The sequence below is a fragment of the Macaca thibetana genome, chromosome 6 (assembly GCF_024542745.1).
Source record: "Macaca thibetana thibetana isolate TM-01 chromosome 6, ASM2454274v1, whole genome shotgun sequence".
Taxonomy (NCBI): Eukaryota; Metazoa; Chordata; class Mammalia; order Primates; family Cercopithecidae; genus Macaca; species Macaca thibetana.
The window spans coordinates 4,619,312-4,645,507 of NC_065583.1; the positions used below are offsets into that span (position 1 = coordinate 4,619,312).

At 45.3% G+C, this 26,196-nt stretch overlaps 2 protein-coding genes across 3 annotated transcripts in view; one reads left to right on the top strand and one right to left on the bottom strand.

Annotated features, from left to right (window-relative positions):
* ZNF346 (zinc finger protein 346) overlaps positions 1-26,196 on the bottom strand; it is an 87,642-nt gene that overhangs the window by 34,434 nt on the left and 27,012 nt on the right. The window contains exon 2 of the mRNA XM_050793260.1: positions 12,281-12,498. Coding sequence (XP_050649217.1) covers positions 12,281-12,455 — 175 coding nt within the window. The 5' untranslated portion in view covers positions 12,456-12,498. The remainder of the gene's footprint in view (positions 1-12,280; positions 12,499-26,196) is intronic.
* Positions 12,543-26,196, top strand: part of UIMC1 (ubiquitin interaction motif containing 1) — a 118,435-nt gene continuing 104,781 nt past the window's right edge. The window contains exon 1 of one of the 2 annotated variants that reach the window (XM_050793180.1): positions 12,543-12,718. The gene's annotated coding sequence lies outside the window, so the exon portion shown is untranslated. The remainder of the gene's footprint in view (positions 12,719-26,196) is intronic. The other variant, XM_050793185.1, reaches the window with a different exon arrangement.

Here is a 26,196-nt window from a genome sequence, read left to right on the forward strand (position 1 = left end):
GGCCAGAAGGTAGTGGAATGACATATTCAAAGTGGTGAAAAAGAATAAAAATGTCAGCTAAGAACTCTATATCCAGCCAAATGATCCTGCAAACATTACACTAAGTGGCTGGGCACAGTGGCTCATGTCCGTAATCCCAGCACTTTGGATACCAAGACAGCAGATCACCTGAGGTCGGGAGTTTGGAGACCAGCCTTGCCAACATGGAGAAACCCCATCTGTACCAAAAATACAAAATTAGCTGGGTGTGGTGGCACATGCCTCTAATCCCAGCTACTCGGGAGGCTAGGGCAGGAGAATGGTGTGAACCCGGGAGGCGGGGCTTGCAGTGAGCCGAGATAGCGCCACTGCACTCCAGCCTGGGAGACACAGCGAGACTCCGTCTCAAAACAAAACAAAACAAAACAAAACAAAAAAAAGAGAATCACTTGAACCCCACAGGCGGAGGGTGCAGTGAGCCCAGATCATGCCACTGCACTCCAGCCTGGGCAACAAGAGCAAAATGCCATCTCAAAAACAAAAACAAAAAATTTACACTAAGTGAAAGAAGCCAGTCACAAAAAGGCCACATATTTATATAATTCTATTTACATGAAGTGTCCAAAATAGTTGTTGCCAGGGATGACTGCTCCTAGGTACAGGGTTTCTTTATTGGGGTGATGAAAATGTTCTAAAATTAGACAGAGGTGAAGGTTGCAGAACTCTGTAAATACACTAAAACCCACAGAATTGTACATTTCAAACAGGTGAATTTTATGGAGTGTGAAATTTATGTCAATAAAGCTGTTATTTAAAAATAAAATAGCCAAGTGTGGTGGCTCACACCTGTAATACCAGCACTTTGGGAGGCCGAGGCGGGCGGATCATGAGGTCAGGAGATCGAGACCATCCTGGCTAATAAAGTGAAACCCTGTCTCTACTAAAAGTACAAAAAATTAGCCGGGCATGGTGGCGGGCGCCTGTAGTCGCAGCTACTTGGGAGGCTGAGGCAGGAGAATGGCATGAACTTGGGAGGTGGAGCTTGCAGTGAGCAGAGATCATGCCATGCACTCCAGCCTGGGTCACAGCAAGACTCTGTCTCAAAAATAAATAAAATAAAATACAACACAACTGTCACTCAAGAATGAGGACAACACATAGACATTTTCAGAAAAAGATTAAAGAATTCATTGCTAACTGGTCTGCTTTGTAAGAAATACTAAAGGAAGCCCTTCAGGCTGAAAGGAAGTGACACCAGATGGTAACTTGAGTCCAGAGGAGGAAATAAAGAACACCAGAAATGGTAAATATGTGGGTTGATATAAAATATTCTATATTTTTTCTCATTTATTCTCTTAACTTCTTTAGAGAACATAATACTATATAAAGCAATAATTATGACACTGAATCATTAGGTTTATAACATACATACATATAATATATATGACAAAAATAGGACAAAGAAGGGGGAATAGAGCTGTATTAGAGAAATATTTTTGTATTTTACCAGAATTAAGTTAGTATTAATTTAAAGTAGACTGTGATGAGTTAAGATGCATACTGTAATCCCTAGAACACCACCAGGAAACTTAAAAAAAACCAAGAGGAATTAAAATGGTACACTAAAAATACTTAACATAAAGGAATTTAATAAAGGAGGAACAGAAGGATAAAACAGAAAGGAAATCAACAGCACAATGGAAAATGTAATTTTCATATCAGTAAATAAAATAGGAATAGTCTAAACAGTACACTCAAAAGGCAGAGACTATAAGACTGGATAAAAAAGCAAGCTCCCACTATATGTTATCTATAAGAGATACAAAGAGGTTGAGATAAAAGAATAGAAAAAAATACACTATGCAAAAGTAACCACAGAAGAGCTAGAATGGCTCTATCACTGACAAATTGACTTTAGTATAAAAAATATTAGAGGCAAAAAAGAACATGACATAATGATAAAGGGTTGATACATCAAGAAAACACAAAAAAGGAAAAAAATTGATAATTTAAAAAATAGACAAACTAGTAACAATAATTGGAAATTTCAATATGTAAACTGAAAAAATCCTAAGCTCCCCAACCAACTAAACAGAATCCCTCTTGGCCAAGGCGACTCCAGAGAAACCTGAAAAATTGTGTTCCTGGCATGACAGGACAAGAGGTTAGACATGATGTCTCATTATTAAACTTCCTTTTGGAGTTTTTTTTTTTTTTTGAGACGGAATCTTGCTCTGTTGCCCAGGCTGGAGTACAGTGGCACGATCTCAGCTCACTGCAACCTCCACCTCCCAGGTTCAAGTGATTCTTCTTTCCTCAGCCTCCCGAGTAGCTGGGACTACAGGCATGTGCCACCATGCCTGGCTAATTTTTGTATTTTTAGTACAGATGAGGTTTCACCATATTGGTCAGGCTGGTCTCGAACTCCTGACCTTGTGATCCACCCACCTTGGCCTTCCAAAAGTGCTGGGATTACCGGTGTGACCCACCATTCCCGACCTTTTTTTTTTTTTTTTTTTTTTTTTTAAGATACAGGGTCCTGCTCTGTTGCCTAGGCTGGAATACAATGTCACGATCCTAGCTCACTATGGCCTCAAACTTGTGGGCTCAAGCCATCCTCTTGCCACAGCCTCTTGAATAGCTAAAACTACAGGTGTGTGCCACCATGCCTGGCTAATTTTTAAATTTTACGTTGACATGGGATCTTACTGTGTTGCCCAGGCTCCTTTTGGGGTTTAGACGCAACTGACCAGCATTAATGCTAAAATAGAGATCATAAGACTAACAAAATGGACTCTGTGGTAATAAGATACCAAATTACAAACAGGACCAAAGGCCATGCTAGACAAAGATTAAGTCACATACCCCTACGGGTCACTCTGACCTGGTATACTGGTTAACAGACTTCCTTATATTAAATTAAAACATTATGGCCAGGCACTGTGGCTCACGCCTGTAATCCCAGAACTTTGGGAGGCCTAGGCAGGCAGATCACCTGAGGTCAAGAGTTCGGGACCAGCCTGGCCAAGATGGTGAAACCCCATCTCTACTAAAAATACAAAAAATTAGCGGGTGTGGTGGCAGGTGCCTGTAATCCCAGATACTCGGAAGGCTGAGGCAGAAGAATTGGTTGAACCCGGGAAGCAGAGGCTATAGTGAGCCGAGACTGTGCCATTGCACTCCAGCCTGGGCAACAAGAGCGAAACTCTGAGTCAAAAAAAAAAAAACAAACCCAAAAAACAAAAAACCCAAAACAAAACACTCCTTTGTGCTGACTCCAAAATTTTAGACAAAGCTTTACTCCTTTAACCGCAAACTAAAGAATCTCTGAAGCCACCTATGACCTGTCAGCCCCTTGCTTCAAGATATCCTGCCTTTTTGGGCCAAATCAATGTATAATCGCCATGTATTGATTTATGACTTTGTCTGCAACTTCTACTTCCCTAAAATGTATAGAACAGAGTTGTGACCTAACTGCCTCAGGACCACTTACTCAAGGCTTCTTGGGTTTGTGTTTTTCCCCACCCATGGTCACTCATATTAGCTCACAATAAACCTCTTTAGAATGTTTTACAGTGTCATTTGAGCGCCATTTGGTTTTTCTATTAACAAATATCTTGCTTTCAATAACTCACAGAACTTGTTAGAAAATCAGTAAGGGTTTAGAATAATGTTATAATCAATTTGATCCAACTGGCACATAGAATACTCCACCAACTGTAGAATATAAATTGTTTTCTAATACACACTGAACATTCTCCAGGGTAGAACATATGCCAGTTTCACTTCACTCATTCATTCATTCATTCATTTATTTGAGAGGGAGTCTTGCTGTGTCATCCAGGCTGGAGTGCAGTGCACGATCTTGGCTCACTGCAACCTCTGCCTCCTGGGTTCAAGCAGTTCTCCTGCCTCAGCCTCCCGAGTAGCTGGGATTACAGGCATCACCATGCCTGGCTAATTTTTGTATTTTAGTAGAGATGGGGTTTCACCATATTGGCCAGGTTGGTCTTGAACTCCTGACCTCAAATGATCCACCTGCCTCGGCCTCCCAGTGCTGGGATTACAGGCGTGAGCCACCGCCCCCAGCCCAGTTTCACTACATTTAAAAGGACTGAACTCATCTGGAATTTAATCAGAAATCAATAATAGGAAGAAATCCGGGAAATCCTCAAATATTTGGAAACTGAATAACATGTATCAAAGGAGAAATTACAAGGGAAATTAGAAATTATTTTGAACTGATTTAAATGAAAATAAAACATTCAAAATTTGAGTTGCAACTAAAGCAGTGCTCGGGAGGGAAAAAAACTCAGTTTATCCTACTTCACTTTTACAATACAGAATGCAAGACCCAGCAAGCACGCCAATGTGTAAGATCCCAAGTCAAAGGTCAAACTGCATACTTGTCTCTCTCAAGTTGCCCTCTTGGCCCTCTTCCAAGTATACTTTACTTCTTTTCATTGCAGCCCTAAAACTTTTTAATAAACTTTCACTCCTGCTCTAAGAGTTGCCTTGGTCTCTCACTTTGCCTTATGCCCCTTTGGTCCAATTCTTTCTTCTGAGGAGGCAGAGACTGAGATTCAGGGCCACTAACACTCCTGCCTTGGCCTCTCAAAGTTTTGGAATTACAGGCAGGAGCCACTGTGTCAGAACAACCTAAAAGATATGTTAAAGGATACAAATAGATAAAGAGATACACAGGTCTGGAAGGGTCTAATGTGTAGGAGCTTCCATCCCAATGGAATTGGGGTGTGCCACACTTCCAGCACATGAATGTGTTCTTGTTCACCTTCCTGGAAGCCCCTAACCTCAGTCCTTTGGGTTTTTATGAAGGCTTCATTATGTAGCCATGGTTGATTAAATCATTGGCTATCGGTGATCAACTCGACCTTCAGCTTCTTTCTATCCCCTAGAGATGGGGGGCTGTAACTTCCAACCCTCTGAGCACATGGCTGGTTCCCATGGCAACCAGCCAACCAGAATGTGGTAAACTAGGGACTTCCCAAAAATCACCCTATTAACAAGTACCAAGGTGTAGCTGAAAGGGGTTTGTTATATGGCCGGGCGCAGTGGCTCACGACTGTAATCCCAGCACTTTGGGAGGCCGAGGTGGGCGGATCACGAGGTCAGGAGATCCAGACCATCCTGGCTAACACGGTGAAACCCCGTCTCTACTAAAAATACAAAAAATTAGCCAGGCGTGGTGGCGGGCGCCTGTAGTCCCAGCTACTCGGGAGGCTGAGGCAGGAGAATGGCATGAACCCGGGGGGCGGAGCTTGCAGTGAGCCGAGAGATTGTGTCACTGCACTCCAGCCTGGGCAACAGAGACTCCGTCTCAAAAAAAAAAAAAAAAAAAGAAAGGGGCTTGTTATAAATAACAAAAGTTTGCTTTTCACCTTTCTTGCTCTGGAGCAGTTCCAGAGGTGTTTCAGGAACCAAGGACAAAAGGCCAAATATTTTAAGAGAAGATACTCTTACTGCTTTAGTCACTGAAGAAATTATAAGGGTTATAGAAGCTGTGAGCCAAACTATGGAGGGAAACATATATATATATAAACATTTATATATATATAAAAATAATATATCTTATAACGTCACAAGTGCTTAAGAGAGAAACTTATAATTTTAAACATCTACATCAGAAAAGAATGGTCTCAAATCAGTAACATAAGATCTCACCTTAAAACTAGAAAAGATCAAGAAAATGACAAATTCTTAGCTAGACTAACCAAGAAAATAATCAGGGGCCTCACGCCTGTAATCCCAGTACTTTGGGAAGCAGAGGCGGACAGATCACTTTAGAGTTGAGGAGTTCAAGACCACCCTGGCCAACAGAGCGAAACCCTGTCTCTACTGAAAATACAAAAAAATTAGCCAGGGGGCACATGTACTCCTTAGACCAGGAGTGAAAGTTTATTAAAAATCCCAGCTACTCAGGAGGCTGAGGCAGGAGAATTGCTTGAACCTGGGAGGCAAAGGCTGCAGTGATTTTTACTGCACTCCAGCCTGGCAAGACCCTGTCTCAAAAGAAAAAAAAAAAAAAAAGACACAAGGAGAAACACAAAATTCTGTGTACACTTAAAACAAGTAAAGAAACTGAATTAATAATTAAATATCTTTCCACAAAGAAAAGCCCAAGCCAGCTGATTGCCATGGCCCATGTCTATAATCCCAACCCTTTGGGAGGCTAAGGCAGGAGGATCACTTGAGGCCAGGAGTTTCAGACAAGCCTGGGCAACAGAGCAAGACCCTCTATGAAAAAAACACAAAAATTAGCTGGTCATGGTGGTATGCCCTTGCAGTCCTAGCTTTGAGTTTGAGGGAGTTTGAGCCTGCAGTGAGCTATGATTGTGCCACTGTACTCTAGCCTGGGCATAGCCTGGGCAACAGAGACCCTGTCTCTAAATAAATAGAGAATCAAAAAAAAAAAAAAAAAAGGAAAGGAAGAAAAGCTTAGGCCCAGGTAGCTTCACTGGTGATAACTTTTTTTTTTTTTTTTTTGAGACAGAGTCTCAATTGTGCTGCCCAGGCTGGAGTGCAGGGGCACGATCTTGGCTCGCTGCAACCTCAGCCTCCTGGGTTCAAGTGATTCTTGTGCCTCAGCCACCTGAGTAGCTGGGATTACAAGTGAGTCACCACACCTAGCTAATTTTTGTATTTTTACAAAAATACACAGTTTACAAAAATTTATAGGTTTTCTCCATGTTGCCCAGGCAGGTCAGAAAATAACTTTTATCGGCTGGGCGCAGTGGCTCACCCCTATAATCCCAGCACTTTGGAAGGCCGAAGCAGATCACCTGAGGTCAGGAGTTTGAGACCAGCCTGACCAACATGGCAAAACTCCATCTCTACTAAAAATACAAAAATTAGCTGGGCGTGCTGGCAGGCGCCTGTAATCGCAGCTACCTGGAGGCTGAGGCACGAGAATCACTTGAACCTGGGAGGCAAAGGTAACAGTGGGCCAAGATCGCACTATTACACTCCAGTCTGGGCGGCAAAGTGAGACTCTGTCTCAAAAAAAAAAAAAAAAAAGAAAGAAAAAAGAAAACTTTTTTTTTTTTTTTTTTTGAGACAGAGTCTTGCTCTGCCGCTGGGGCTGGAGTGCAGTGGCCGGATCTCAGCTCACTGCAAGCTCTGCCTCCCGGGTTTACACCATTCTCCTGCCTCAGCCTCCCGAGTAGCTGGGACTACAGGCGCCCGCCACCTCGCCCGGCTAGTTTTTTGTATTTTTAGTAGAGACGGGGTTTCACTGTGTTAGCCAGGATGGTCTCGATCTCCTGACCTCGTGATCCGCCCGTCTCAGCCTCCCAAAGTGCTGGGATTACAGGCTTGAGCCACCGCGCCCGGCCAAAAAAAGAAAACTTTTATCTCCAAGTTCTGCCCAGTGCGGTGGCTCACGCCTGTAATCCCAGCACTCTGGGAAGCCGAAGCGGGTGGATCACAAGGTCAGGAGATCGAGACCATCCTGGCTAACAGGCGTGGCGGCAGGCGCCTGTAGTCCCAGCTAATCGGGAGGCTGAGGCAGGAGAATGCCATGAACCCGGGAGGCGGAGCTTGCACGAGCTGAGATGGCGCCACCGCACTCCAGCCTGGGCGACAGAGCAAGACTCCGTCTCAAAAAAAAAAAAGAATCTGGCCAGGCGCGGTGGCTCAAGCCTGTAATCCCAGCACTTTGGGAGGCTGAGACGGGTGGATCACGAGGTCAGGAGATCGAGACCATCCTGGCTAACACGGTGAAACCCCATCTCTACTAAAAAATACAAAAAACTAGCCGGGCGAGGTGGCGGGCGCCTGTAGTCCCAGCTACTCAGGAGGCTGAGGCAGGAGAATGGCGTAAACCCGGGAGGCGGAGCTTGCAGTGAGCTGAGATCCGGCCACTGCACCCCAGCCTGGGCGACAGAGCAAGACTCCGTCTCAAAAAAAAAAAAAAAAAAAAAAAAAAGAATCCAAGTTCTTTTAAATGATCAGGGCCCAATGAGATATTAAAATAAGATCGTAATCACTTCCTACTCCCCCTTTTTGAGCTATGACTCATCTATCAAAACTGCTTGCTATTGCCACAAGTGGGTAAGGATTAATCTAATAATGCCCTACCTGACGCTATATCCTACATCCTATAGCTTAACAATGTACAGCCAATCACTAACCAATGTTATTTCTGTAAATCAATGAGAATTCTTTTTTTTTTTTGAGACGGAGTCTCGCCCTGTAGCTGAGGCTGGAGTGCAGTGGCGCCACCTCGGCTCACTGCAAGCTCCGCCCCCCGGGTTCACGCCATTCTCCTGCCTCAGCCTCCTGAGTAGCTGGGACTACAGGCGCCCGCCACCGCGCCCGGCTAGCTTTTTGTATTTTTAGTAGAGACGGGGTTTCACTGTGTTAGCCAGGATGGTCTCGATCTCCTGACCTTGTGATCCGCCCGCCTCGGCCTCCCAAAGTGCTGGGATTACAGGCGTGAGCCACCGCGCCCGGCCGAGAATTCTTGATAAACGACTTTGTATGAGTCCCACTCCCTGTCCACATTTTTTGCCTTTAAAAATCAAGTAAACTCTTTAAATCATATTTTGTGTGTTAGCCTCTTCCTTGTAGATCAACACTTCTATAAAATACTGTAAAAAGAAATATTACCAACTGGGTGTGGTGGCTCACACCTGGAATCCCAACACTTTGGGAGGCCGAGGCTGGTGGATCACCTGAGGTCAGGAGTTCAAAACCAGCCTGGCCAACACGGTGAAACTCTGTCTCTACTGAAAATACAAAAAAATTAGCTGGGTATGGAAGCTCCCTCCTGTAATCACAGCTACTTAGGAGGCTGAGGCTCGAGAATCACTTGAATCTGGGACAGGGAGGCTGCAGTGAGCTGAGATCATGCCACCACACTCTAGCATGGGCGACAGAGTGGGATTCCGTCTGCACTCCAGCCTGGGTAACGGTGAGACTGCGTCTCAAAAAAAAAAAAAAAAAAAAAAAAAAAAAAAAAAAAAAAAATTAAGAAGATCTACAAGAGAAAATTTCCCAAATCTTGGGTTAAGATAAAGAGTTATTAGATATCGGCCGGGCGCGGTGGCTCACGCCTGTAATCCCAGCACTTTGGGAGGCCGAGACGGGCGGATCACGAGGTCAGGAGATCGAGACCATCCTGGCTAACACGGTGAAACCCCGTCTCTACTAAAAAATACAAAAAACTAGCCGGGCGAGGTGGCGGGCGCCTATAGTCCCAGCTACTCGGGAGGCTGAGGCAGGAGAATGGCGTGAACCCGGGAGGCGGAGCTTGCAGTGAGCTGAGATCCGGCCACTGCACTCCAGCCTGGGTGACAGAGCGAGACTCCGTCTCAAAAAAAAAAAAAAAAAAGCGTTATTAGATATGACACTACAAGCACAATACATAGGATAAAAAACTGATAAATTTAATTTCATCAAAACTTAAAACTTTTGTGCTTCAAAAGGCACTGTTTAGAAAATGAAAACACAAGTCAGTCGGGGGGAATCTTTGGAAACCATATCTATAATAAAAGACTTGTACCCAGAACACACAGACAACTCTTACAACTCAGTAGAAGACAAACAGCCCAATTACAAAATAGGCAAATGATATCAATAGATATTTCACCAAAGATCTACAAATGGGTAGTTAGCCCATGAAAAGGTGCTCAGTATTATCAGTCTTTAGGAAACCACAATGAGATATCACTACATGCCCACTAGAATGCCTATAATCAAAAAAGACAAGTGTTGTCAAGGTTATAGAAAAAGCAAAACCCTCATACATTGAAGGCAGAAATATAAAAGGTGAAGCCATTTTGGAAAAGTTTGGCAGTTCTTCAAAATGTTAGAGTTACGATATGACCCAGCAATTCCATTCTTAGGGATATACTCAAGAAATGAAACGTATGTTCACACAAAAACTTGGGCATGAATGTTCGCAGCAGCACTATTCACAAAAACTCCAAACTGGAAACAATCCAAATGTCTAGAAATAATGAACAGATTAATAGAATGTGTTATATTCATTCAATGGAATTCTATTTAGCAATAAAAATGAAGTACTAATACACACCATGACTTGGCTGACCTTCAAAAACATGCTGAGAGAAGCCAAACTCAAAAGACTACCCAAGACAGAAAACAGATCACTGGTTGCCTAGGGCAGGAGGTGGGAGTGGGGATTTAATATAAGTAAGCTCAAAGGAACTAATTGGGGTGATGGAAATGTTCTAAAACTGGACTGTGGTAATGGCTATACAACTGTACATTGGCTAACAATCATTGGCGATATGCTTACAACGGGCGACTTGTATGGTATATAAACTGTAACTCAATGAAGGTGCTAAGAGAAGAAAAAGAGTGAGTAGAACTTAATGTTGCAGGTGTCTACTTAGATTTCATATAAATGTGCGAGAAGTGAGGAGAACAGGGAAATGAAATGGGTCGTAACAGTGCCACTGTACACTCACATACACATAGCAGACAGTTCACTTTTTAGAGCACAGTGGTTTTCTGCTTCAAGATCTAGGGCAAAGGTCACCTTTTGTGCACCTCCAACTCTTAAAACATTCCTCAGCACTGAATCCTTTACATTACACTGGAACTGTTTTAGTGTCTGCTTCCTGGACTAGACTGCAAGCCTTTCCAGGGAAAGGGCAATATCTTTCTCTGATACTCCAGCTCTGAAGCTCAACCAATTCTGGGTCGAGAGCAGACATCTGTGAATGTTTGTCAAATTAATGAAAGGAAAATTGGGATAGAGCAAGGAAACTACCAAACAAGTTTGAAAGTAGGAGAGCCGGGTGTGGAGGCTCATGCCTGTGATCCCAGCACTTTGGGAGGTCAAGGAGGGCAGATCACTTGAGGTCAGGAGTTCGAGAACAGCCTGGCCAACATGGTCAAACCCCATCTCTACTAAAAATACAAAAATCAGCTGAGCATGATGGTGGTCGCCTGTAATCCCAGCTACTCCGGGGGCTGGGGCAGCATAGAACTGCTTGAACCTGGGAGGCAGAGGTTGTGGTGGGATTGTGCCACTGCACTCCAACCTGGGTGACAGAGGGAGACTCTCTCAAAAAAAAAAAAAAAAAGAAAAAGAAAAAGGAGAGAGGGTCCCAGAAATGGTATGTGTGTATATATTTATATATACACATATATGTAAATATACACACACATATACACATACACACACATACCATTTCTGGGGCCCTGCCTTTCTTTTTAATATATATATAAAAACTTAGGAGACAGGCTAGACTTGTTTTTAAATTGGAGAGTTATATACCAGGGTATAGGTCTGTGTATCACCCCTAATTTAAACATATCTTCCTTAGATATGGTCCAAATTTCAATTTTATCCAGGGCAGTCAGTTGACAAATAGCATATTAAACTTTCCATGACAAGTCTGCTCAGCAAGCAAACAAATCACTGGAGAAATCTGATTTCCCTCCAGATACCTGACAGGGTTAGCAGAGAAGCCCAGATAGAGTTCTTGGACACTTGGGTTAGCATTAAGCAGCTGGCTCTGTAAAGGACGGTGAAGGGAGTCACACAAGTAGGTCAGAACAGCTCTTTCCCATCCTTCTCTTTCTTTCATCCCATCTTACCCAGTCTCAGGTCAAGTGCGCAGCAAGCTGGCACACTTCGGCCCAGAAGTGACCCCTGACGTGGCTTTGCTTATACTGTTCTCAGCAACTTTGGGTCAAGTGTATAACACAAAGAAGCTGGAGTCAAAGCGAACCCAGACCAGTTTCTCAGGCTCCTTGTCCCCACCTTAGAATAAGGAACCCAGCAAGTAGAAGCCAGAGAGCTAAAAACGGGTAAGCCACGGCTCAGTCACCAAGACCAGGAGGAACCCGGGGGTAAGGAGAAGGCCTTCCAGAGCCCTCGGAAGTGTGAGGCCTGACAGAAGGGAGGCAAGAGGCTCTACGAGGAAATCTGGAGATTGGGACGATGAGGAGTCAAGGAGTGGCGAGGAGCACTCGGCCTGAATTACGGGGATGGCAAAGACTGTGGGTCTCCGACAAGCATAGGGATGACAATCTTCGAATTTGGGAAAAACTGCGCTGTGGTGACTGATGAAGGAGGAGGGGAAAAGCTCTGGGCCTGAGCGTGAGCGGCCGTGATCACCCTCAGCGCGCTGGGGGCCCGATTCTTGGGGTGCCCGCGCCTGAATGGGGAGCACAAGTCTGGGGGTCCCGGAGCGCAGCACGCAAGGAGGCGGGCCAGGGGGGTGTGACCGCAGGCGCTTCCGCAGCTCCCCGCGAGCCGCGCAGGCGGGTGAGGGGCTTCCTGCCTCCAAAGCCCCCGACTCACCTTCCTCCCTACCCACCGGCTGGGCACCGGACACGGCTTCCCACAGGCGGCGCGCCCTCTCGCGGTCAAAGCGCACCCCATCCGGCTCCTGGCCCTCTAGCTCCTCCGAGCTGTTGTAACGCCCGGCCCCTCCGCCGTCTGCGGCCTCCACTGTGGCCGGCGCGGGATACGCCATCTTCCCCGCAAACCCTCGCCGGTGGAGAGCCGCTCAGGCGCCTAAGTATCGCGAGATTGGGGGAGTGGTACTTGGTCCGGGCAACAAATCTCGCGAGGTTTGGGCGCTGCCGTGCGGTACCTGGCGCTTATTTTGCTTTGCTACCTCTGGTACCCCACAGCGTGTGGTGTGGATTCGGAAACCTGTCGCTGATTCCGCAGCAGTGACACCCCCTCCCGGAGAGGCTAGTGCGGTTTTGGCTCAGGACTCTCACCTTCCTCACGGTCAGCCCTTGATACTTTTCATTTCGTTCTCAAGGTTCCGTTATGTGGGAGTGTTTTCGCCATTTCATTTACAGGGAAACTGAGGCCCAGAACCTAGAAATGGTTAACTCAACAGTTCGCTGCTAGTAAGTAGTAGTACAGCTGAGGTTCCGTATTACTAATAATAGATTCTACTTGTTGAGTTCCAAGTGCCGGCTCCCAGCTCTGATTTTCCCTGAGACTCCGGACCTGTACACATCCAGTTGCCTCTTCCACAGTTCACTCGAATGGCTAATAGGCTTCTCCAATGTAGCTGTCAGACCCCAAATTTTATCTTCCAACCCCAGAGCTGCTCCTTCCCGTGTCTTTGGGAGCCATCATCTCTTGCCTAGGTTATTGTAGTAGCCACCTCATTGGTATTCACAGCACAGCAGTCCCAGGGATCCTCTTATGACAAGTCAGATCATGACACTTAGGTTCGCAAATCCTCCAACAGCTTCCCATCTCACTGTTAGTAAAAGCCAAAGTCCTTACTTTGACCAACAAGGCCCTGTACAATCTGACTTCACTTAACCTTCCTGATCCTGATGTATCACTCAGTCTCCAACTCCTTAATTCCTGTCCCGGTTACACAGGCCTCCTGGGGTGCATTTCTCCCATATATCTTCATGGCTCAGTCTCCCACTTCCTTCTCTGGCTACTGTATCTAAAATACCTTCTCTGGCTATCATCTAAAATGTTACTTTTCCACACATACTTCATGTCCTCCTTTCCTGCTTTATTTCATATATATTTTACTTTTTATCTTGTTTATTGTCTGTCTACCTACTAGAAGGCAAGCCCCAGGAAGGCAGGGATTTCTGTCTATTTTCTTTTCTTTTTCTTTTTTCTTTTTTTTTTTTGAGACGGAGTTTTGCTCTGTCGCCACGTTGGAGTGCAGTGATGCGATCTCGGCTCACTGCAACTTCCGCCTCCCGGGTTCAAGCAATTCTCCTGCTTCAGCCTCCCGTGTAGCTGGGATTACAGGTACATGCCACTGCATCCAGCTTATTTTTGTATTTTTGGTAAAGACAGGGTTTCACTATGTTAGCTAGGCTGATCTCGAACTCCTGACCTCGTAATCGTCCCACCTCAGCCTCCCGAAGTGCTGGGATTACAGGCACATGTCACCGCGCCCAGCCTTTTGTCTCTTTTCATTGTACCTGAATCTCCAGCACTTTGAAATAGAACCTGGACCCTCCTAGGTACATACAAAATATTTGTTTAATGAATGAAGTTTTTAATATTACTAGCTTATTTCAACCTTATTTGTTCAAATACGGAGAATTTACTATGAGCTAGATGATATTTTGAGCATGGAAATATAGTAGTGAACAAGACAGGGAAGCTCTAGTATTTTTTATTGTAGTGGAGGAGACTACAATAAAAAAGTTAACAGTAGGCCAGGCGCGGTGGCTCACGCCTGTAATCCCAGCACTTTGGGAGGCCAAGGCAGGCGGATCATGAGGTCAGGAGATCGAGACCATCCTGGCTAACACGGTGAAACCTTATCCTTACTAAAAATACAGAAAAATTAGCCAGGCGTGGTGGCAGGCGCCTGTAGTCCCAGCTACTCGGGAGGCTGAGGGAGGAAAATGGCATGAACCCGCGAGGTGGAGCTTGCAGTGAGCCGAGATCGCACCACTGCACTCCATCCTGGGCAACAGAGTGAGACTCTGTCTCAAAAAAAGAAAAAAAAAAAAGGTTAACAGTAATAAGTGCTAAGGAGAAGATAAAACAGGATTGCATCTCAGGTGAATGATGTGTTAGGAACATTAGTCAGGGTGGTGTCAGGGGAAGCCTCTGGGAAAATGACATTTGAGCTAAGACCTGATTAATGAGAAGGGGTAGCCATGCAAAAAGCTGGGCAAGAGTGTTCTAGCAGAGAGAACAGCAGGTGCAAAGGCCCTGAGGCAGGAGAGAGCTTGATGTGTTGGAGGAACAGGAAAAAGGAAAGCATGGCTGGAGCCCAGTGAACAAGGGGGAAAGTAGTATCAGACGAGGCCAAAGAGAGACAGATATGAATTATTTTTGCTTGAGATCATATAGCTCATTGGTGTAATTTAGTCATTTATACTACAAGTATTTCCTTATTCATTCTACAAATACTGAGCACCAGCTCTATATCAGGCCTCAGGTCTCAGAGCTTCCAATTTTCCAATACAGTACGTGACTGATGTTTGGCCAATGCTTTACAACTTTTTTGTTTTGTTTTGTTTTATAGATAGAGTCTCTGTTGCCCAGGCTGGAGTGCAGTGGCACGATCACAGTTCACTGCAACCTCCACCTCCTGGGTTCAAGCGATTCTCCTGCCTCAGCCTCCTGAGTAGCTGGGATTACAGGCATCCATCACCATACCCGGCTATTTTTTGTATTTTTAGTAGAGACGGGGTTTCACCTTGTTGGCCAGGCTGGTTGTGAACTCCTGGCCTCAGGTGATCCGCCTGCGTCGACCTCCTGAAGTGCTGGGAATACAGGCATGAGCTACCACACCCAGCCTGCAATTTTTTTTTTTTTTTTTGAGACAGGGTTTCACTAGTGCAGTGGTATGATCATAGCTCACTGTAACCTTGAACTCCCACCCTCAAGTATTCCTCAGCCTCCTGAGTAGCAAGGACTACAGGTGGACACCACCTTGCCCAGAATTAAAAATTTTTTTTTTTTTTTTTTGTAGAGACAGGGGTTTCCCTATATTGCCTAGGATGGTCTCAAACTCCTGAGCTCAAGTGATCCTCCTGCCTCAGCCTCCCAAAGTGCTGGGATTCCTGGTGTTAACCACACACTTAGCCCAGGGCAGTGCTTTACAGTTTGCAAAGCGCCTACATTATAGCATTTAATCCTCAGCGTGGTTTCTGTTAGGGATTTCTTCGTACGTGATGATAAAGAAACAGACTAGGAAAGGTAAAGGTTTTGTCAAGATCACACAGCTAGTTAGGTACAGAGCCCATGCTCGAACACTAGTCCTTAGATTGCAAATCTATGTCCTTTTGCCAACACCAGATGACCAGCCTAAAAGCCAGTGACTGCACATTACTTATTCTCTTTTTATTTATTTATTTGCTTTTAGAGACAGGGTTTCACTATGTTAGCCAGGGTGGTCACAAACTACTCATTTATCTTAAAGAAGAGTTCTGGTTACTCATACTTGCATAGCATAAGTTATTCAGGGATAATCCAAGGGATAGAGGGGATTTTTGTTGAAGTGGCAGAACCCACAAGGATATTTTTGAATACTATGTAACAAATCCTGGGAGTGGAGTATATAAGTTGCTTTGCATATTATTGGAAAACAACCCCTCCACCCCCACCACTCCCAATCCAATTACATGCTCAAAATAATGTCCATTTATTCTCCAATGAGTGCTGTCAGGGTTCATCCCCTGTGCCATAGAGGCAGAGTCCTGAGCTACCCTGCTGAGGGTCTGAACAGCCCTCATTGTCACCAGTTTTCTATTTTGTCTTTGTGTGAGTGCTTCTAAGAACGGCCCAGGCCTGGACTCCTTGCTGGGACCTGGCAGTGCAGGTGATGCCTTATATTTGTTGGGCTGGCTTTTTATTTCCTCCTTGTGGAAAATGAGAACTATTTTCCAACACATCCTACTGTGTATTGTTGCCATGGGAGATGAACAATCCCAGGGAAATGGCTTTGCTAAGGGACAGGAACTGGCTACAGTTCAGCATACATTTCAGTTGCTTAAATACTGACTCTGTGTGTGCATGTGCAAACTAAACTATAGGGCTTAAGATATAGTTCTTACTCTCAAAGAGATTAAACTATAGTTTTTCTTTCTTTTCTTTTCTTTTTTTTTTTTTGAGATAGAGTCTCACTCTTGTCACCCAGGCTGGAGTGCAATGGTGTGATCTCGGCTCACTGCAACCTCCGCTTCCCAGGATAAAAAAATTCTCCTGCCTCAGCCTCCCAAGTAGTTAGGACTACAGGCATGCACCACCACGCCAAGCTAATTTTTGTCTGTTTATTAGAGACGGGGTTTTACCGTGTTGGCCAGGCTGATCTCAAACTCCTGATCTCATGTGATCTGCCCACCTTGGCCTCCCAAAGTGCTGGGATTACCGGTGTGAGCCACCACGCCCGGCCTCAAACTCTAGTTTTTCTAACTCTAGTATGTCTAATCTAGTGATAGACATAAAAGTATCTACTGAGTATGTAATATCAGAGAGTATGTTTTAACTGCTATAACAGAGATAGAGATTAGGCTGGGCATGGTGGCTCATACCTGTAATCCCAGCACTTTGGAAGGCTGAGGTGGGAGGACTGCTTGACCCCAGGAGTTCAAGACCATGATGGGCAATGTGGCAAGACCCTATCTCTACAAAATTAAAAAAATTAGCTGGGTATGGTGGTGTGTGCCTTTGGTCCCAGCTACTCAGGAGGCTGAGGTGAGAGGATTGCTTGAGACTGCAGTGAGCTGTTGTACCACTACACTACTGCCTGGGTGACACAGCAAGATTCTGTCTCCGAAAAAAGAAAAAAAAAGGCCAGTGCGGTGGCTCATGCCTGTAATCATAGCACTTTGGGAGGCCAAGTGGGTGGATCACCTGAGGACAGGAGTTCAAATAGTGAAACCCGATCTCTACTAAAAAATAAAAAAATTAGCTAGGCATGGTGGCAGGAGCCTGTAATCCCAGCTACACAGGAGGCTGAGGCAGGAGAATTGCTTGAACCCAGGAGACGGAGGTTGCAGTGAACCGTGATCGCGCCACTGTACTCCAGCCTGGGCAAGAAGAGCAAGACTCCATCTCAAAAAAATAAAAAAAGAGAGATGACAGTCAAGGCTAGTTGGCTAGTGTGGATGGGGTGGGACAATGAATTCACCATGTGGGGATCAGAATGGTATCTGGGTTACCTCCTAATAGTCTTTTTATTTCTCATCTCTAAGAATATATCTCAAACTATTAGAGGTGGCCACAGATTAGCTTTTACTAACAGGATGTAAAGAAGTGTTGTTTGAATCAGAACCTGAGATTGGTCCAGAACAGAAGGGGCGCTCTTGAGGAGAACGGCGGAAATACCATGCCCAGCAGGGACCCGGGGCACATCTTTGCTGCAATCCTAGTCCACTTCTCAGGCTGGGTAATTTTATTTTATTTATTTTTTTGAGACAGAGTTTCACACTTCTCACCCAGGGTGGAGTGCAATGGCACCATCTCAGCTCACTGCAACCTCCGCCTGCTGGGTTCAAGTGATTCTTCTGCCTCAGCCTCCTGAGTAGCTGGAATTACAGGCACCTGCCACCACGCCTGGCTATTTTTTGTATTTTCAGTAGAGACGGGGTTTCCATGTTGGCCAGGGTGGTCTTGAACTCCTGACCTCAAGTGATCCACCTGCCTCAGCCTCCCAAAGTGCTGGGATTACAGGCATGAGCCACCGCGCCCGGCCTGCTGGATAATTTTCTTTTTTGAGACAGAGCCTCGCTCTGGCCAGGCTGGAGTGCAGTGGCGTGAGTGCAGTGGTGAGATCTTGGTTCACTGCAACCTCGGCTGAATGCGACCTCTGCCTCCCAGGTTCAAGCAATTCTCCTGCCTCAGCCTCCTGAGGAGGTGGGACTACAGGAGCGCGCCACCACACCCGGCCAATTTTTTTGTATTTTTAGTAGAGGGGGGTTTAGTAGAGGGGGGTTTCACCACGTTGGCCAGGATGGTCTCGATCTTTTGACCTCGTGATCCGCCCGCCTTGGCCTCCCAAAAGTGTTGGGGTTACAGGCGTGAACCACCATGCCCAGTCTTTCTTACCTGTAGTAATTGAATGGCTTCCTGTTGCTTACTGGATAAAGTTAAAATGTCACGTGGTATAAGAGACCCAGCATATTGTACTTCCTTTTCCGCCCACTTCCGATACTCTCTCAAGCACCAAGCCCCGCTGGATGAACTTTAGCACTGTGGTAGGTTCTCCAACTGGGGCATCCTTTCACACCACTTTGCCTTTATTCATTCTATTCCCATTGCCTTTATTTATTTATTTATTGAGATGGAGTTACGTTCTCTCACCCAGGCTGGAGTGAAGTGGTGTGATTTCGCCTCACTGCAACCTCCGCCCTCCTGGGTTCAAGCAATTCTCCTGCCTTAGCCTCCCAACATTACCTTTAATGTCCTTCTACCATCTCCTGTTGTCCATTTGACAAACTCATTCAACTTCCACCCCAAGTTTCAGCCACAGCATTACATATTGTGCAGAAAATAATTAACATAGTAGGTTTGAGACTACAGTAGCTCTTTGAAAGGTCTGCTCTCAAGTTTGGCTTTTGGTTGGCATCTGGGAACTTGGGATTTCAGAAGTGTTTCCAAATTCCACATAAAAGTGGTTCACTGCGGCTGGGCGCAGTGGCTCATGCCTGTAATCCCAGCACTTTGGGAGGCCTAGGTGGGTAGATCGCCTGAGATCAGGAGTTTGAGACCAGCCGCGCCAACATAGTGAAACCCTGTCTCTACTAAAAGTACAAAAAATCAGCCGGGCATGGTGTCGTCCGCCTGTAATCCCAGCTACCTGGGAGGCTGAGGCAGGAGAATCACTTGAACCCAGGAGGTGGAGGTTGCAGTGAGCTTAGATCGCACTCTAGCCTGGGCAACAAGAGCAAAACTCTGTCTCAAAAAAAAAACAAAAGTAGCTCAGTGAGTCTAAACTGTTTGTGCAAACAATATAGTTTATGCTGAACATCTGCTTTCCTTCTGGGAGTGTGAAATTTTGGTTTGCACCAGGCAGAGTGGTAAAGAAGGCAGCCTATGTAACTGACCCCTGATAAAACCCTGGATTCCTAGGCTCAGGCAAGCTTCCCTGGTAGATACCACTTCACAAGTGTTGTCACAATTAGATGCTGGAGGAATTAAGTGACTCCACTGGGAAGGTACTCTTGAAACTTGTGCCCAGTTTCCTTTGGACTTCATCCCAGGTGCTGATTTTGCTTTGTATCCTTTGGCTGTAATAAATTACAGTGTAAGTGCTGTAGTTTGAGAAGCATTGGTTGCTTTTTTTCCTCGTGGTTTTTAGCTTGTATCTCTATTGGCTGTGTTTCCTCTAACTGAAAGTTATATCTAAACACTTGGTGTATTTAAGTTAAACATTCTGGCTAGAATACATCTTTGGAGATGTTGCATGATTCGTGTTGTGTAGCATCTGAAGAACATAACAACATCATATCTGATTAATTCGCCAAGTGAAGCTAAATTGACCACTGGATTAGGGTAATGGTAGTTTAAACCTTCCATTACGTAAATAAGTTTCCTCCCTTATGATCAGAAAGTGTGTGTGTGTGTGTGTGTGTGTTTTGGATGGAGTCTCACTCTGTTGTCTAGGCTAGAGTGCTGTGGCATGATCTCAGCTCACTGCAACCTCTGCCTCCTGGGTTCAAGCGATTCTCCTGCCTCAGCCTTCCAAATAGTCTCAGCCTTCCAAGTAGCTGGGATTACAGACGTGCACCACCAAGCCTGGCTAATTTTTGTATTTTTAGTAGAGCCACGTTGGCCAGGCTGGTCTCAAACTCCTGACCTCAGCTGATCCACCCAGCCTCCCAAAGTGCTAGGATTATATGCATGAACCACTGTGCCTGGCCACCCCCCTCTTTTTTTTCTGATACAAGATCTCCCTCTGTCACCCAGGCTGGAGTGCAGTAGTGCAGCCTTAAACTCCATGGCTCAAGCAATCCTCCTGCCTGAGCCTCCGAAGTAGCTAGGACTATAGGCACATACTACCAAGCCTGGCTAGTTTTATTATTAATGTTTTGTAGAGATGGGGGTCTCACTATGTTGCCCAGGCTGGTCTGGAACTCCTGGCCATAAGTAATCCTCCTGCCTTACCGATTTTTAAGAGCCTGTTTAAACGTCTACTTTGAATGGGCACAAATGAGTTTTTACTTTTTTAAATATCATTATGGAATAATTGATTTTTTTCATTGATTCAGTGTGTTTTCTTTTTGTGTGCTTTTTGGGTTCTTTTTTTTAGATGGGGTCTAGCTCTGTCACTCAGGCTGGAGTGCAGTGGCACAATCACATCTCATTGCAACCTCCACCTCCTGGGTTCAAGTGATTCTCTTGCCTCAGTCTCCTGAGTAGTTGGGATCACAGGTGCCTGCCACCATGCCCGGCTAATTTTCGTTTTTTTTTTTTTTTTTTTTTTGAGACGGAGTCTCGCTCTGTTGCCCAGGCTGGAGTGCAGTGGCCGAATATCAGCTCACTGCAAGCTCCACCTCCCGGGTTTACGCCATTCTCCTGCCTCAGCCTCCCGAGTAGCTGGGACTATAGGCGCCTGCCACCTCACCCGGCTATTTTTTTGTATTTTTTAGTAGAGACGGGGTTTCATTGTGTTAGCCAGGATGGTCTCGATCTCCTGACCTCGTGATCCTCCCGTCTCAGCCTCCCAAAGTGCTGGGATTACAGGCTTGAGCCACCGCGCCCGGCCAATTTTCGTATTTTTAGTAGATACAATGTCTCCATGTTGGCCAGGCTGGTCACGAATTCCTGGCCTCAAGGGATCCACCCGGCCTCCCAAAGCGCTGGGATTACAGGCGTGAGACACTGCACCTGGCCCTGAAGTCAGGTTCGAAGTCAGTAAGACTCCATGACCCATTGAATGTGTGGCGAGAGGGGCTTTGTGGTGGTCTAGGAGGCTTATAGCTTGAGGAAAAGAGTGGATAGTAATGTAACTAAGAGAGACAAATAATGTGTTAAATATACAGATTTCGAGGGAGAGATAATAAATTTGGTTGTGAATGTTCTGAGTTTTAACTTTACGTGGGACATACAGGTGGAAAAGTCAAGTAGGCAATTGAGATTCGATGCTAGGAACCAGAACAGGAAAAACAGATTTGGACGTCAGTCACCAGGATGTAGAAAATCTCCCTAAACAGAGCACTGGGAATCCCAGACGTGCAGTGGTTGGCCTGAAATCACTGTGACCATCTAGCTTGAACCTTCAGTCATTTCCTGATGTTTTGAAAAATAGTGTGATCAGCTTCAGGAGGTTGGAGGACATGAGTGAAGTGACAGTTGTCTCTTTGCTGCTTTTGTCGCTTTTTTTTTTTTTTTTTTCTGAGATGGAGTCTCGTTCTGTCGCCCAGGCTGGAGTGCAGTGGCACGATCTCGGCTCACTGCAACCTCCACCTCCTGGGTTCATGCCATTCTCCTGCCTCAGCCTCCCGAGTAGCTGAGATTACAGGCGCACACCAGCACACCCAGCTAATTTTTTGTATTTTTAGTAGAGACGGGGTTTCACTATGTTGGCCAGACTGGTCTCGAACTCCTGACCTAATGATCTGTCTGCTTCGGCCTCCCAAAGTGCTGAGATTACAGGTGTGAGCCACCGAGCCTGGCTGCTTTTGTCTCTTGGGCTTTGGGTTGCCCTATTTAATGTAAAGTACCATGCAAAAAACCAAAAAAACCAAAAAAGATAGGATATTGATAAATTTAGAGAACAGGTGATGTGAAAGCTTAGTTCCAAAGAATGTTTTGTTTATTACACAAAATTGTTTTTACTTTTCTCTTTTGAGAAGGGTCTTACTCTATTGCCCAGACTGGAGTGCAGTAGGATGATCACAGCTCACTGTACCCTCGACCTCCCAGGCTCCAATGATCCTCCCACCTCAGCCTCACCAGTAGCTGGGACTACAGGCGGGCACCACTACACCCAGCTAATTTTTGTATTTTTCGTAGAGATGGGGTTTTGCCATGCTGCTTAGGCTTGTCTCGAACTCCTGGGCTCAAGAGATCTGCCCCACTTGGACTCCCAAAGTGCTGGGACTACAGGCATGAGCCACTGTGCCCAGCCTATTACACACAATTCTTGGACGTCCCTTATCTTGTGAGAGAGACCTATTTATTTATTTTTTATTTTTTACATTTATTTATTTATTTTTGTAGAGATGAGTCTCACTATGTTGCCCACACTGATCTTGAACTCCTGGGCTTAAGTGATCGTCCTGCCTCTGTCCCCAAAGTGCTGGGATTACAGGCATGAGCCGCAGTGCCCCGCCAAGGCAAGATCTATTTTTTTTTCTTTCGAGATGGAGTTTCACTCCTATTGCCCAGGCTGGAGTGCAATGGTGTGATCTTGGCTCACTGCGACCTCTGCCTCCCGGATTCAAGAGATTCTCCTGCCTCACAGCCTCCTGAGTAGCTGGGATTACAGGTGCCCGCCGCCACGCCCAGCTAATTTTTGTATTTTTAGTAGAGATAGGGTTTCACCATCTTGGCCAGACTGGTTTTACACTCCTGACCTCAGGTGATCCACCCGCCTCGGCCTCCCAAAGTGTTGGGATTACAGGTGTGAGCCACCGTACCTGGCTAAGAAGATCTATTTTTAAATTAAGAGTGTCAGTTACAAATGACTGAAACCTAACTTGAACTAGCTTAAGCAAAAAAAAAAATAAAACAAAAAAAAATAAATAAATAAAAATACTGGCTCATGTAACTCAACCACAGGAAGGGCAAGAGTAGTTGGAGTAATGGCTCCCCAAGATGTCCAAGTCCTAATCCCCAGAACCTGTGAATGTTACTTTGGCAGAGGGGACTCTGTAGATGTGATTAAGTTTAGGGTCTTGAGATGGGGAGATTATCTGTGTGGGCAGGATGTAATCACAGTCCTTATAAGAGGGATGCAGGAGGAGTCAGTCAGAAAGAGAAGAGGATGTAATGATGGAAGCAAAAATTGGATTATTGCACTTTGGAGATGGAGGAAGGGGCCACAAGACCAAGAATGAAGGTAGCCATCAGAAGATGAGTAAGGTAAGGAAATGGATTTTCCCCGGAGAGCCTCCAGAAAGTAGCAGCTCCGCCAACACCTTGACTTTCAGCCCAGCGAAACTGACTTCAAACTTCTAACATTCAGAACTGTAAGAATAAATCTGTGAGGCTGCACGTGTTGGCTCACACTTGTAATCCTAGCACTTTGGGAGGTTGAGGCGGCTAGATCACTTGAGCCCAGGAGTTCAAGACCAGCCTGGGCAACATGGCAAAATTCTGTCTACAAAAACAAAAATTAGCTGGATGTGGTGGCAAGTGCCTGTAATCCCAGCTACTAGGGAGGCTGGGGTGGAAGGATCACTTGAGCCTGGGAGTTTGAGACCGCAGTGAGCCATGACCGTGCCACTGCATTCCAGCCTGGGCAACAGAGACTCTGTCTCAAAAAAAAAAAAAAAAAAAAAAAGTGTTTTAAACCACTAAATTTGAGGAAATCTGTTGTAGCAGCCATAGAAAGCTAATATGAATACATTGCCTCCCTAGGCTTTGGCTTTCTTTTTATTAATTATATATTTTAATCAAATGAACAAAATACCTGTAAACTAAAAATTTTGAGCCCCCAACCGATGGAACGGACCTCCTCTTGGCCAAGGGGAACCCAAAGAAACCTTAAAGAAACCGAGTTCCAGCCGGGCGCAGTGACTCTCGCCTGTAATCCCAGCACTTTGGGAGGCCGAGGCGGGCGGATCACGAGGTCAGGAGATTGAGACCATCCTGGCTAACACAGTGAAACTCCGTCTCTACTAAAAATACGAAAAATTAGCCAGGCGTGGTGGTGGGTACCTGTAGTCCCAGCTACTGGGGAGACTGAGGCAGGAGAATGGCGTGAACCTGGGAAAAGGAGCTTGTAGTGAGCCGAGATTACACCACTGCACTCCAGCCTGGGCAACAGAGCGAGACTCCGTCTGAGTGGGGGAAAGAAACCAAGTTCCCAGCCATATAGGATGGGAGGTCAGACACGCCTCATTGTACCCCCTCCCTTTTGTTGTTTAGACACAACGGACCAGTATTAACATTTAAATAGAGATCAGAAGACTGAACAGACTCTGCGTGGCAATAAGATACCAAATTGTAGATAAGACTTAAGGCTATGCCAGGCAAGGGTTAAGTCATACACCTGAACAGCTTAGTTCTTCTCCAGTGTCTCTTCTTGGAGTTGTACATTATTTTATTTTATTTTAGAGACAGAGTCTTGCTCTATCACCCAGGCTAGACTGCAGTGGCGGGATCTCGGCTCACCCGCCTCTCGGGTTCAAGCAATTCTCCTGTCTCAGCTTCCTGAGTAGCTGAGATTACAGATTCCTGACACCATGCCCGGCTAATTTTTGTATTTTTAGTAGAGATGGGGGTTTCACCATGTTGGCCAGGCTAGTCTCGAACTCCTGACCTCAAGTGATCTACCCACCTCAGCTTCCCAAAGTGCTGGGAGTAGAGGCGTGAGCCACAGCACCCAGCTGTAAATGATTTTATTACCAGTTTTCATGTGAATCCACTGGGGAGTGGGCAAAATTTGCTTTTGTTTATTGGTCAGGAATTGCTTGATCCTGAAAATCTTGTGAAAAGACATGGCAAGGTTTGGAGTCAACCTCCATAGACTACGATGGCGGACAAAGGGAGAAAGAGCTCATGGTAGTTTTGATATGACTAATGATATTATGTATCTTTTCATGTAGTTATTGGACATTTGAATACATTATTTGGAGAGATGTCCATTTAAGACCTTTGTGGCCAGGCACAGGGGCTCTTGCCTGTAATCCCAGCACTTTCGGAGGTTGAGACAAGAGGATAGTTGCCTATGCTTTTTTCCCAGTTGTTTTTTTGTTATGGTAAAATACACATAACATAAAACTTACCGCTGTAACCATTTTAAGTGGCCAGTTCAACAGTATTAAATACATTCATAATGTCGTATAGCTATCACCACCATCCATCTCCAGAACTCTTCATCGTGTTGCCTGTGCTTTTGATGTCATATTCAAGATATTATTGCCAAATCTAAGGTCATGCAGATTTTCCCATATGTTTTCTTCTAAGAGTTTTTTTTTTTTTTTTTTTTTTAATTATTATTACTTTTTTAAAGACAGGGTCTCACTCTATTGCCTAGGCTGGAGTACAGTGGCTCAATCATAGCTCACTGCAGCCTGGAACTCCTAGGCTCAAGGGATCCTCCCATGTTAGCCTTCTTAGTAGCTGGGATTACAGGTGCACACCACTATACCCAGCTAAGTTTTAAATTTTTTTGTAGAGATGGAGTCTCACTACGTTGCCAGGCTGGAGTACAGTGGCTATTCACAGGCATGATTATAGTGTACTACATCCTTGAACTCCTGGGCTCAAGTAATCCTCTTACCTCAGTTCCTGAGTAGCTGGGACTACTGGTATGTATTACTGTGCCCAGCTTATAGTGTATTCATTTTAAATTACACAGTAGAATTACACAGTAGTGGTTCTTTTTTTTTCTTTTCTTCCCACCTCAGCCTCCCAAGTAGCTGGGACTACAGGTGCAAGCCACCAAGTCCAGCTAATTTTTGCATTTTTTGTAGAGATAGGGTTTTGCCATTTTGCCCAGAATGGTCTCGAACTCCTGAGCTCAAGTGATCTCCCCATGTTTGCCTCCCAAAGTGCAGGGATTACAGGCATAACCCACCACACTTGGTCCAGTAGTGGTTCTTAAAATAAAATTAGAACATTACAGATATATTAAGGTTCCTTTT